Genomic DNA, 14,142 nt, shown 5'->3' on the forward strand with positions numbered 1-14,142 from the left:
GTTACAGTAGGCTACTTATTGGTGGACATTATGTAAAGAAACTTGGAAACAATCTAAGGCAAAATAGCCTAAAACATATGGTGAATAAAGCATAATACTGAATACTTGTTGTTCACTAATATACTTTTATGTATTTCTTGATGTTCAACTCCACAGCCTGCTAAAGTATGAACGGTCACAGTCAAGTTGTGTCTGTTTGGATCAAAGAAAGACAGTTAAAAGGCAGCACGCTGCTTCGGCTGTGCTGTTGCAAATCAGTAATCTACGGTGTCATACTGGTGCTAATTTTAACTGGCTCAGACCACATTTTTAAGCCTCTAGTTATGAATGGCAGTTGCTCAACACTGTAGCAGCCAGTGGAGTTGAATGTCAAGGAAGAAAAAAAAGTATATTAGTGAACAATAGGCGTGGTTTTTCACCTACTGTATGTGAAGAGTCTTGCAAGTCAGGTTATTTAATGATGATTATAAAACACAGCAGAATCTGTTTGAGATCAAACAAGAACTTAGTTTTCATGTCTGCAGAAGCATATAGCAAGGATTTCTTGACGTTTTACACATTATTTTACTATAAATATCAACATTTTACAAAATATCTGCCTATTCTGTGCTCTTTACCAGCAGATTAAAGCACACTTCAGGTCATTTTTTCCTTGTTTTTTGCAAGTTGCAACTCTCTCTTAACCCCCCGATCTTCTTTTCTCTCCCCTCGTTTCCCCATATCTCCCCGGAGTCTGTTCCGTCTTCCCTCACTTCTTGCTCTGCTTCCCACTCCGCCGTCTTTCTGCTGAGTGAAAGCAGCAGCTGCCAAGTCGAAGTGGCTGTTACCTGAACTGGACAGAAAGCCAAGCGAGCTGATCTGTGTGTGTGTGTGTGTGTGTGTGCGTGTGTGTATTTCTGTGCGTGTGTTTGTGTGTGTATTTGTGTGTACCAGAGGATGCCAGCTGCCTCTACACTGGGCAACATGCCACAGTGATGGAGGAAGAGGCAGAATCTGACCTTCTGACCCACAAGCAGCATCCCAGTGACAGAACAGGCCTATTTCTTAGGTTTATCCCTCTTGTTTTAAGCTGATTTTTTATTTTTAATTTACAACAGGGTGAAGTGGACAGCTTTAAAATGTGAATATGTGTAAATTTGAAGCAGGCCATTGGGTGGAAATATTCCTAACAACCACTTGAGCGCCTTCATTTTAATTTCCCACCGTGGTTTGTGGTTGTAAAGTAACAAGGACACCCTGCACCCGAAGAACATCACCTTTAATTCGATCAGAAACATTTGTGTTTGTTGTGAATGTAAATAACCGGCAGATAAGGTGTCTTGAAAACAGCATGACTTCGTCTTTTCACCGTCTGTCCTCTGTTTGAATGCAAATCTTGTTCGGATTTAGATAATCTTGTCAGGCTAATGAGTCGTCCCAGTATTACCAGTGGGAGGTGGTGGGAGGAGGGGGTTTCCTGACTAAGTCTCGTGGTGTACAGTAAATGAAATAACTGAGTCTGAAACTTCTGTTTAAAAATGCAACATTTTTAATAAGGAAAAACTGAATGATGAACTGGATGAATAAACAAACCTTGCCTTTCTCACCGTATAATGTCATGAAGAAATATTCTGTCCCATATTGTGTGTCTCTGCTTGCGTTTTTAGACTTTTCTGTTGAAAATACACCTTGACGTAACGTATTACTACACAAGTTCTGCTTAGCTGCTGTATAGTAATAATTGGGTAAAGCTATATCTGCTTATCATGGAAAAAAAAAATTCCCATCATATATATATATATATATATATATATATATATATATATATATATATAAAACATATTTTCTTTTTTACCATTTAATATTCATTCCCGCACTCCTTGCACTCCTCATACCTTTTCCCTGTTTGTATCCTGTTTTCACATGAATGTTTTCACCTGTATATAGTCATTCATTGTGTATATTTCTGAAGATTGTTGTGTTGTTATTCTGTGTAAATATATTGAGAGCAACTAAACCAGAGTCAAACTTCTTGTATGTGTAAACACACTTGACCAGTAAAGATGATTCAGATTCTGATATTTTCAAACTTTATTGTGTGTATTTTTATGGTATTAATCTCTCAGTGGATCTTTGTATTCTTCTGCCTACTATTATAAATATTTACCACCAAGAAGTCAAAAACAGCTTCTAGGGAAACCAGTGTGCCTATCAGCTGTTCATCAATGAAGGTCGAGGGAACATTTTGTCAAATGACCCTAAAATACTTCAGCAACAAAATCAATTGTGCGCTTTTACACTGTGTTTGAGCGTCAACATCATCACCATCATTTTAGTGTGTTTAGGAGGTTTCTCGTTTGTTTCAGTGCTTAGCCGGATCTCAATCCCTGGTGAGACCCATGTGTGAAACATCATGCATGTTTCAGGCGGTTCATCCGGTGGCGTGCTGACGTTTTTTGCAGGAATGTATGTGATTTGCGGGGTTTGCACCGGGGAGGGTGACGGGAAGTCAGGCCGCCTCCCATTTGGTATAAAACCTCCCATACCAGCCCTTGTCTTCCTCTTTCTGTTACCTGGCTAGGGGCAGCAGCTTTGGCCGTGATAACCCAGAAACACCGGTAAGTTCTGCTTCAATTCATCAGGTAGCTAGAGAGCCGGCCTCAGGCCTTCATTTAACTCATCTGGTGCTTAACTTTTATCGGCGGTTTCACTTTAATTCCTGTTCAACTTTTCCTGTCGTGTTATGTAAGTTAAGACTTCACACTAACCTGTGGATTTTATGAAGGATTTACTCAGAAAATTTCAACAGTAGCGACCACTTGTTGTGTGTAACTTGATTGATGTGAGAACCTTTTTTGTGTTAAATCGAGTTTTTTGGTGGATTTTTTTTCAAAAAGTTTTGAACAAAAGAGATGCATGCGGGAGGAGAGGATGTATTAGGGGGGGAAGGAACAAAGGGAAAGCCGAGGATGCTGGAAAGGCATTTCTTCTCTCTGCCCTCCATGAAACAAACTTCTCTTACTACCCAGTGACAGGTGTTGGGACTCTGGACAAGATAGCTCCTGAATATTTGGCGATCTTTGTAACTTTATCCGACGTGGCCCATTGAGTAACACGTGTCTCGCCTGGCCTGTGGCCGAGTGAGGCCTAGCAGCCGCTGCCGCCTGTTAGCGGCTCAAACTCGGTTATCGTTACCACCGAGTAACGATAAAGAATTTTATATTAAATTACTTGATTTATTACTTGAAATGTGAACTTTAATCAGCTTGTATAAACACTTAAAAATGATCCACTGGTTTCAAATTAAGCCGGGTCGGAGGCGTCTTCATTCTCGTTACATGACGATACTATAAGGCTAGCTGCTAATTGTTCACGAGGCGAGTAATTTAAAAATGAGAGCTAATGGATGTTTTTTTTGTGTGTGATAGAAACTACAACAATGGGAAAGGAAAAGACCCACATCAACATCGTGGTCATTGGCCATGTCGACTCCGGCAAGTCCACCTCCACCGGTCATCTGATCTACAAATGCGGAGGAATCGACAAGAGAACCATCGAGAAGTTCGAGAAGGAAGCCGCTGAGGTGAGCAGTTATAATGGTCTTATCTCTTTTTTTTTTTTTCTTCACAACCGTTAGTTATTTCCAAGATGGCGGCGTCAGCGTGCCCACTCTGAGCTCCGCTGCCCGGCGCGGGGTGTAGCTGCCGTGTGCGCGCACGCGGGGTGGGGCTTAAAACGCGAGCAGCGCGGATGGTGACGGTGCACATTATTCAGCAGAGGCCTCAGGCTGTTGGGAAAAGACAAAATGCTTAGTTCACACTATACATCCCAAAGCTGAAGTGAGACTAAAAAGCCATGAATTTGTCTTGTCAGTAGAAAATATGTTTAAAAGTGACTGTACATAAACACTTGTGCTCTAATTGGTATGACCATATCAATTCTATTGTACATAACATTGTAATTCCTAAGTGTTGTAATGGCAACTGGCCCTCCATACTTGTCATAGACTGAAAGGTATCTTTTGGTAGGTAAAATATAATGTGGCTTATTTGTTATGGTGTAAATATGCAGTAGATCCACTACTGAAACATGGCAGCAAAAAATGGGCCTCTGAAAACTAGAAATGGGGGGGGGGGGGAAGCAGCAGCTTAAGTTTTGCTTATCTTCATGACAATAATAATCTAAATCACTTTCATTATACATGAAATCCCAAAGTGATGTCTTAATATTGCCCAAACAACTATTTGTAGTGTCAGTTAATGCATGAATGAAAATCTGACAATTTCCATATTTGTTCATCCACAGATGGGCAAGGGCTCCTTCAAGTACGCCTGGGTGCTGGACAAACTGAAGGCCGAGCGTGAGCGTGGTATCACCATTGACATCGCTCTGTGGAAGTTTGAGACCAGCAAGTACTACGTGACCATCATTGATGCCCCTGGACACAGAGACTTCATCAAGAACATGATCACTGGTACCTCTCAGGTAATTTTAATACAGTGCAAGATTGAAATTTGAATTGATTTTTGTAGTTGGCTTAAGTGTGTAACTTGGTGTATTTAACTGATTCCAACTTTTGATTTTAGGCTGACTGCGCTGTGCTGATCGTTGCTGCTGGTGTTGGTGAGTTCGAGGCTGGTATCTCCAAGAACGGCCAGACCCGTGAGCACGCCCTGCTGGCCTTCACCCTCGGTGTGAAGCAGCTCATCGTTGGTGTCAACAAGATGGACTCCACTGAGCCCCCTTACAGCCAGGCCCGTTTTGAGGAAATCACCAAGGAAGTGAGCACCTACATCAAGAAGATCGGCTACAACCCCGCCACCGTTGCCTTTGTCCCCATCTCTGGATGGCACGGAGACAACATGCTGGAGGGCAGCTCCAAGGTGAGATGGCTACCATTTGGTGCTCAATTTAACTTGTGTTAACCTGATTGCGAACATGGGTTTGACTTTAAATCTTCCATCTGTCTGTAGATGACCTGGTTCAAGGGATGGAAGATTGAGCGCAAGGAGGGCAATGCCAGTGGAACCACACTGCTGGAGGCTCTGGATGCCATTGTGCCACCTTCCCGCCCCACCGACAAGCCCCTCCGTCTGCCCCTGCAGGATGTCTACAAAATCGGCGGTAAGGACTGATTAACTTTTGACTACAACACCAGTAGAGCTTCAGTACTTCTCAAAACAGTTGACTTGTATCCTGAGTACTTACGGTTTCCTTTTTTCCCAGGTATTGGAACTGTCCCCGTCGGTCGTGTTGAGACTGGTCTCCTGAAGCCCGGCATGGTCGTCACCTTTGCTCCCCCCAACCTGACCACTGAGGTTAAGTCTGTGGAGATGCACCACGAGTCTCTGCCCGAGGCCGTCCCTGGTGACAACGTTGGTTTCAACGTCAAGAACGTGTCCGTCAAGGAAATCCGTCGTGGATACGTGGCTGGCGACAGCAAGAACGACCCACCCAAGGCTGCTGACAGCTTCAACGCTCAGGTTGGTTTTGTGAACTTGAAGTAAATCTTCCAGTTATGAGCCAAGTTCCATTTGGTTTATTTCTAACTGAAAATGCGTCCACAGGTCATCATCCTGAACCACCCCGGCCAGATCAATGAGGGTTATGCCCCCGTTCTGGACTGCCACACCGCTCACATTGCATGCAAGTTCAAGGAGCTGATCGAGAAGATCGACCGTCGTTCTGGCAAGAAGCTTGAGGACCACCCCAAGTTCGTCAAGTCTGGAGACGCCGCCATTGTCAAACTGATCCCACAGAAGCCAATGGTTGTGGAGCCCTTCTCCAACTATGCTCCCCTTGGTAAGTCATGTCCACATTGCCCAATATACAGTATAGAAATGCATAATCTTTGGTATTGACACAACAAAATGATCAAGTGCACACATGAGTTAAATAACAACTGCTCACCCCTTTTTTGTATTCCAGGTCGTTTTGCCGTGCGTGACATGAGGCAGACAGTGGCTGTCGGTGTCATCAAGGCTGTTGATACCAAGGATGTAACCGGAAAGACAACCAAGGCTGCTGAGAAGGCCTCAAAGAAGAAATGAATGGTCGTGCAGGACATCCAGCAACGAGATGTGTGTTGGCAGCAGTGGGCCACTCCATCCTCTCTATCTTCTCCCCACCCTGGATCATCTTTTCTGAGGCAGAGCTCTCTGCTCAAGGACTGGCTTATGCTGATTAAAACCCATCGCAAAAGTTTTCGCAGGAAAAAAGAACTATGTGGCATTGTCACTTACCTGAATCACAAGACAGTGCCTCTTCTCAGTTAAGTTTAAGTTGGAAATGGTATAGAACTGCATCTTGATGATATTAAAATGCCACAAATTTGATTGGAAGAAAGCTGCTGGTAACTAATAAAATAAATGTCTTTGAAAAAATTGACATAGCTTGTCTTGATCCTTATGTTGTGCAGTTGCTGTAGTTTTTGGATGTCATAGGGAGCCTTTCTGTCCTGTACTGCAGCTGTTTTTGACCGTGCTATCTGAGTCTGGTGATGCATTTGTCATCCAATCGCCTAGGATAGGAGTTATGCCAGCCCAGCCAATGGCACCCCTTATATTAGTCTGACAGCAACAAGAGCATGCACAGCCCTCCCTCTCCCCTGGTTCAGTATAAAAACTCTGGACCGGTCACATTCTGTCTTTTTTCCCTCCGCTCTAAATCAGGGGACGTCTTGTTTGTTGCTGGGCACAGGTTGGTGATATATCATCTTTTGATTCAAACTCTTAAAGCTTGATTCTTAACTGCATGCTCAAACAAAAGGGGGTGCGATAGAATTTCAAGGCAGGATATTTAGAATGAGTTATTTTGGGCTGAGTCAGAAAATGTCTTGAGTGTAGACAAATCATGCTGCTTGGTTTGTCTTTTAGTGAGGTCACTTAAAAGGTAAAAAAAGCATGCTAGCTCACCTTTTATGAATTTCTCTTCCTAACTTTGCATAGCATGTGTTGGTCTATTAAGCTTCTTCTTGGTGAGATGAAATATTCCTAATATTCACGCTAATAAGGAACGGTTATTGTGAACTTGAACTATATGTGAGTTGCCAGATTTTTTTTCTTTTCCCCATTCTGCCAGTCATGGTAGTGCTCTTCTACGTTCGTGAACGCGCACCCTTCCGCCCTTATTGCTGGCTGCATAGTGTGTGTGTGCACGCGCCTGAGTCAGTTGATAACATGGCGGCTCTGCGCTCCCGACGCAACATGGAGGCCGAAGAACAGCCGGTACAGCGCAGAGCGAGCACATGGCGCGTGACTCACCAGTGTCGCTTTTCTGGCGGCGTGCACGAGCACCGAACGTGTGACTTTTTTTAATCTTACTTAAAAGATAACCATTAATGATTCTAGAATCCCAACGGTTAATAATTCTAGAATTTTTAACCGTTAATGATTCTAGAATCCTAACTGCTATGTCGCTCTGAACTTAATAAAGCTGCATTAGATGCATATTACAGCTACATTTGAAAGGACTCATTTGCTAACTAGCTATCTGGCCGTTAATTGTTAACCACTGTTATGACGCGGTGACGATAAATCGCAAATATAACATACTAACTATTCGCTAAAATGTGTTATTTTTTAAATTAAATTAGTGTCAAGCACCTCGCCGGGCTCACCCCCCTCCTTTTTGTGAAGATACATTGAAATATGTCGTTTTTCATTAAAAAACAAAAGGCTACATAACTGCTCCCATATTTTATTCTATAACCAGTAACTCAAAATGGGAAAGGAAAAGATCCACATCAACATCGTGGTCATTGGCCATGTCGATTCCGGCAAGTCCACCACCACCGGCCACCTGATCTACAAATGCGGAGGAATCGACAAGAGAACCATCGAGAAGTTTGAGAAGGAAGCCGCTGAGGTGGGTTGGTTTTGGAGACACGTTTGATGTTTGCAATAAATGAGATAATATGACACAAAACAAATAACCGCATTGAGGTAATGTGAGAAACGGGTGTGGTGAATGGAAATGCTCACTCATATTAGTTGGTTTAAAGTGCCACCTGCTGTTGAAAAACATGTACTGCCCTTATTACTTTTTACTTATAGTATATAACAGTTGCATAGTGAAAATTATAATTTAGGGACAATATATGAAAAACAGATCACACACAACTAAATAAAAAAAATACAGTTGATGAAGCATAAAATGTGCTTCACAATTTGTTGGCAGAAGAGAAGCAGTTTTTTGTGCTTTTCAGTTACATAAATGGATGCATGCAGTCTTTCCACATGAATTTTAAAAAAGGCTGAAATTATGGATTTATAAATGTGGCAGCTGACACAAGAAGTTTTATGCAGTCATCAAATCATTCTGTACCGTCCTTATCACTGTAAATTGTATGAAAAATATTCCCTTTAAAATCTCAGTTGCTAAATAAACACACATAAACGTTTAAATTTAATCTGCCATGGGTTAATGTAGGTATTACAAAAGCCTCAAATACATATGAACCAATTGCTCCCATGCTGTTATAACCAGATTTCCCACATTGAGTAAATATTAAATAGAAAGCTATATAAAAGACGAACTGGAGGCTGTAACTAAGTCATTTATTTCAATAAGACCACAAATTGGAAAAATCAGCCATACTAATAGTAGCATAAATCAAAGACACAAAAAGGGATCAGGCTAAATAATGCTCTTCACAAAATAGGCACAGTGTATTAAAGTGGATTGATTTGCAGCTTCAAAGAAATGATATTAACAGGAAAGAATGTGCTTCTAAAATTAAAAAAAACGGGCTGGATATTAAAACTTGAATAGTTTTTATGTATTGGCAGTATTGTGTACTGAAAAGTGTCGAGCACTGAATAATGTAGTCCAATTCTTATCTGTTTACATATTCTTTAATTGGACATTTCATTATCTAAATCAGGGGGAAAATGGATTATATATTATTCAAACAGTCCCTTTTGTAACAATGATGCACTGAATGATGCAGCTAAAACATTCCCTGAAACTAAAGTATTGAAAAAAATAATGCACAGAGAGTCAGGCATTGGCTTTGATATTGAAAAAAAATCAAACGAAACTCAGCTCTGATGCTGAAGATTAATGTGACACGATTAATTGGAGTTTAGTATTTGTGTTCCTCCTGAGCTGTGACAGAGAAACCTGATGAACACAGATGCATTACCTTTTCCATGTAATGTGATGTAACTGTCTGTGCTATTTACAGTGAGCACCTATTTAGAAACTGCTTGAATGGTAGAGGAAAGGCTGGTTGGTGACATTTGGTATTTCTATGAGGTTAATGAGCCAACATGTCTCATTAAAAGGTTTTTAAATGCATTAGTCATATAAGAAAAAACCTTTATTTAAAAGTCCTTTTTACTGATTCATACTCTGTTTTAAACATGACTGCGCCAATAGATGGGCAAGGGCTCCTTCAAGTACGCCTGGGTGCTGGACAAACTGAAGGCCGAGCGTGAGCGTGGTATCACCATTGACATCGCTCTGTGGAAGTTTGAGACCAGCAAGTACTACGTGACCATCATTGATGCCCCTGGACACAGAGACTTCATCAAGAACATGATCACCGGTACCTCTCAGGTAAAGACACACCTTTTAAGCCGTTGTCTACTCACTCATCACATTAGGCCGTGTATAAAAAACTACAAAAATCTGCCTGTTTAGGCCGACTGCGCTGTGCTGATCGTTGCTGCTGGTGTTGGTGAGTTTGAGGCCGGTATCTCCAAGAACGGCCAGACCCGTGAGCACGCCCTGCTGGCCTTCACCCTCGGTGTGAAGCAGCTCATCGTTGGTGTCAACAAGATGGACTCCACTGAGCCCCCTTACAGCCAGAAGCGTTTTGAGGAGATCACCAAGGAAGTGAGCGCCTACATTAAGAAGATCGGCTACAACCCCGCCACAGTTGCCTTTGTCCCCATCTCTGGATGGCACGGAGACAACATGCTGGAGGCCAGCTCCAAGGTGAGGAGCTTATTACATATTATTATTGTCACGTAGACACAGAGACCTCTCCCAGACTCTTGATCAGATTCAGTCATGCCTCAAAGATCACATCTGTAAATAAATCTATCACACATCTGTGATGGTGACCAGGATTTATGTGATTTCTATTTACCCAAGGCAATAGTTCCTAAATTTCTTTGATTATCACTTCAAAAAATCCCCTTGAACTATATTTTTTAATTTTTTTCCCTTTATTTCATCCCCTCTTCCTCCCTCCCTCCATTTCAGATGGGCTGGTTCAAGGGTTGGAAGATTGAACGTAAGGAGGGCGGTGCCACTGGCACTACCCTGCTGGAGGCTCTGGACTCCATTATGCCTCCCAGCCGCCCTACCGACAAGCCCCTGCGTCTGCCCCTGCAGGATGTCTACAAGATTGGCGGTAAGGAGTGTCAGGTCATGTGCTGTAAACCCACCCATAGCCTTACCAAGTCATGTCACCTTGTAATACCTCGCTACGTAAATGTGATATTAATTTTACATATTGGTCACAGAATGGAGATGCTCACCTGAAATCTGATAGAAGTTGTGACATTTGAGACTCAGCCTCAGTAGAGTAGCGTTTCCATACTTTATAGCTCCTAAAGGCCTCCATCAAGGACTGTTTAAAGGAATTACACTCCAGTCTTTTCATATTGAAGTTAACTGAAGAACATATTAGAAACATATTGCCTCCTGCTCTCCCTCAGGTATTGGAACTGTGCCCGTCGGCCGTGTTGAGACCGGTGTCCTGAAGCCCGGTATGGTCGTCACCTTCGCTCCCGCCAACCTGACCACTGAGGTGAAGTCCGTGGAAATGCACCACGAGTCTCTGACTGAGGCCGTTCCCGGAGACAATGTTGGCTTCAACGTCAAGAACGTGTCCGTCAAGGAGATCCGTCGTGGAAACGTGGCTGGCGACAGCAAGAACGACCCTCCCATGCAGGCTGATAACTTCACCTCCCAGGTGAGTCCTGGGAAAACAAATGAGGAAAAGAAGGATTGCGGGAATATGAGTAGTAAATGTTTTTTTCATAAGCTTCTGTTTTTGTTTAGAAAATTGATATGTACTGATTTCCTGTGGATTTTACGTGCACTGGATACAGAAACCATAACAGAACACACTGAAGCTGAAGGTTTTATTGCAGCTTTTCTGAAAATTTAAAGTCATAACTTCATATTTTATGAAGGTGTCATCAGAGTGATCACTGCTTGTGCTTAAAGTTTTTAATAGAAAGCCTGCATTACAAACTGAAGGTGTGTGGTTTGAACACCTGGTAGCTAAATATCACAATCTCTATCAGTAATTTGACCGTTACCAGTGAAAACCATCACAGTTATACAGCAGAAGGAGCGCAATAATACAGTCAGATCTAGCACTATCCAGTCCACATCCAGATCTTAAATTAACCTCCTCGTCTCTCGCCTGCACAGGTCATCATCCTGAACCACCCTGGCCAGATCTCCCAGGGTTACGCCCCCGTGCTGGACTGCCACACCGCTCACATTGCCTGCAAGTTCATGGAACTCAAGGAGAAGATCGACCGTCGTTCCGGCAAGAAGCTTGAGGACAACCCCAAGGCTCTGAAGTCCGGAGACGCCGCCATCATCACCATGTTGCCTGGAAAACCCATGTGTGTTGAGAGCTTCTCCCAGTACCCTCCACTGGGTGAGTAAAACACTCTTTGCCCTTTCTTAATACAAGAGTTAGTTAGGCTTTATTTTGAAGATGCACATCAATATTTTTAGTAATGTAAGTGAGGAGGGAGGAGTGAAAGGATTTCTTGTACTGAAAATCCCACAGAGAATTATCACTTGACTGTGCAGCTCTGTTGCACATTTTTGCGTCTTTCAGGTCATTGTTTTCAGCTATTTTATGTGAAAAAGCTCAGATAAACTCTCTGTACACTACCTGTCCTGCACCAAAACAGTTAGCAACTAGCTGGTGAAGGTAGTGTAACATTTATTGTGAATAATATGAGTGAATATTTGGCCAAAACCATGACTCCGCGTGAATTTTAATGTTTGTCTTCTGGGTGTTTATCCAGGCAACTGTTTGGCAAAATAATAATAATAATTTTATTTAGTGATAATATGCCAATGTTGTGTTTGCAACTTTTTCACCCCTTTTGTCCCCGTTAATGCAAAAAAAGACAGAATAATTATGATTCATCTTTTGAATGTTATTTAGATGATTCAAAACATTTTCAGGTGTTTATTTGATACATTTGATCATATTATTTATGATTATGATACCAAATTTACATGGGTTGTGCTGTGTATCAGTTATTTACACCTTCATGGGGAAAAACATTAATTTAGTATTCTATAAGCTTTTAATGATTAATCATTCATTCATCATTAACCTTGCTGAGGATTTTTAATGGAATTGTTCAAAATGTGCATTCTGAGCACAGACAGATGTGTAAACTGGGAAGGATTCATAGTCCCTTAATTTATCTTAATATCACAAAAAAAAGATGAGGTGGTAACCTGCTAAAATCTTGATGCATTTGTCTCGTGATCAGTTGTGTTAATAATGACGGCCTAAACAATAGCAGCACCCACTTATATATACGTATAGACATGTGACATTTGCTGTGTGTTTTCTTTTATAAACATGTATTAAATGATATGTTAGCTGAGGTGTTCTAATCTGCATATTTATATCATGACTGATTTAGGACATAAAAATTACGATACAATGCCGTTTTACTTTCTAGTGGTACATTTCTGCTTAGTTCCTTAGTTAAAAGTTTGTTTTTTAGCATAATTTACACTGTATAATCACTGCCCACCAGTTCCACCTTAAACACTGAGACTACTCAAGCCAAAAGCATCACTCATTCACTCTCCTTGACGTCCATCTATGATGAAAAAATATTAGGACGAGTCACGATTCATGATCCAGAATGTGTTTTTAATCATGACTGATTTTTAATTTAGCTTCTGTCAGGACATGAAATTAGTTATTTTATTTATTGGTATTTTTATGCTTGTTTATTATTTCAAAAGCAGCTTCTCATGAACTCTCATTGATGTCCTTCTCCCAGGTCGCTTTGCTGTGCGTGACATGAGGCAGACCGTCGCTGTCGGTGTCATCAAGCACGTTGAGAAGAAGACCGCCTCCGGTGGAAAGGTCACCAAGTCTGCACAGAAGGCCGACAAGAAGAAATGAATTCTCATGCAGGACGTCGAACAAAAAGTCACGTCTCAGCAGCAGCGGGCCGCCCCATCCCCTCCTCTCCCCTGCCACCCAGCGCCGTCTTCTCTGAGGCAGAGCTCTCTACTCAAGGACTGGCTTATGCTGATTAAAACCCATCGGAAAAGTTTCCGCAGGAAAGGAAGGCTTATGCCTTTTAGGGAAAGCTATGATCATAATTAGGATGAAACCAAAACAATAAAAACCTTAAACATTGCCAAATTAAGACGTTTCTGTTCTTGTGTTTCATTACATGAGGTCATTAGTTGCAAAGTGCAGCAGCTTCAAGCATAAACACAGCAGCACATTTCAAATACAACTGGTCAATAAGGTCCAGTGGTGGAAGAAGTAATCAGATCCTGTACTTAAGAAAAGTACCAATACAGCAATGTAAAAATGATCCATTACAAGTAAAAGTCCTGCATGAAAAATCCTACTTAAGTAAAAGTGCATAAGTATTATCAGCTTGATGTAGTTAAAGTATTGCAGTGAAAGTAGTGGTTTGGTCCCTCTGACTGATATATTATCATATATGACATTAGATTATTAATACTGAAGCATCAGTGTTAGAGCAGCATGTTACTGTTGTAGCTGCTGGAGGTGGAGTTAGTTTCAACTACTTTATATACAGTTAGCTAATTTAGTCCAGTGGTTCCCAACCTAGGGGTCAGACCCCTCCAAAGGGTCACCAGATAAATCTGAGGGGTCGTGAGATGATTAATGGGAGAGGAAAGAAGAAAAAACAAAATTCTGATACACAAATCTGTTTTCAGTTTTTGGACTTTTTCCTCTAATCCTTGATTTTTGGTGAAATATTGGATCATTTAAGTTTAGAGGGATAAATCACTATTTGGTGGAGCTGTTAACAACTCATAGACATCTGAAATGTGACCCCGACTACACACTGCTTTTGGTAAGACGTCAAAAGCCAAAAAGGTTGGAAACCACTGGTTTCATATTTAACAATGTGTTGTGGAGTGGAAGTATAAAGTAGCATCAAA

The 14,142-nt window shown here is 41.6% G+C and overlaps 2 protein-coding genes across 2 annotated transcripts; both read left to right on the forward strand.

Annotated features, from left to right (window-relative positions):
* The first annotated feature begins 2,490 nt into the window (after positions 1 to 2,490).
* LOC122969528 (elongation factor 1-alpha) lies at positions 2,491 to 6,366 on the forward strand. Its single transcript, XM_044335268.1, has 8 exons — positions 2,491 to 2,597; positions 3,408 to 3,562; positions 4,285 to 4,464; positions 4,566 to 4,862; positions 4,953 to 5,103; positions 5,206 to 5,462; positions 5,547 to 5,781; positions 5,908 to 6,366. Exons 2-8 carry the CDS (start codon positions 3,419 to 3,421, stop codon positions 6,027 to 6,029), a joined length of 1,386 nt encoding a protein of 461 aa, XP_044191203.1. The 5' UTR covers positions 2,491 to 2,597; positions 3,408 to 3,418; the 3' UTR covers positions 6,030 to 6,366.
* A 192-nt stretch (positions 6,367 to 6,558) lies between these two features.
* Positions 6,559 to 13,367, forward strand: LOC122969527 (elongation factor 1-alpha). Its single transcript, XM_044335267.1, has 8 exons — positions 6,559 to 6,678; positions 7,693 to 7,845; positions 9,361 to 9,540; positions 9,625 to 9,921; positions 10,192 to 10,342; positions 10,650 to 10,906; positions 11,374 to 11,608; positions 12,993 to 13,367. Exons 2-8 carry the CDS (start codon positions 7,702 to 7,704, stop codon positions 13,115 to 13,117), a joined length of 1,389 nt encoding a protein of 462 aa, XP_044191202.1. The 5' UTR covers positions 6,559 to 6,678; positions 7,693 to 7,701; the 3' UTR covers positions 13,118 to 13,367.
* The last annotated feature ends 775 nt before the right edge of the window (positions 13,368 to 14,142 follow it).

The sequence above is a fragment of the Thunnus albacares genome, chromosome 19 (genome assembly GCF_914725855.1).
Source record: "Thunnus albacares chromosome 19, fThuAlb1.1, whole genome shotgun sequence".
Classification (NCBI taxonomy): Eukaryota; Metazoa; Chordata; class Actinopteri; order Scombriformes; family Scombridae; genus Thunnus; species Thunnus albacares.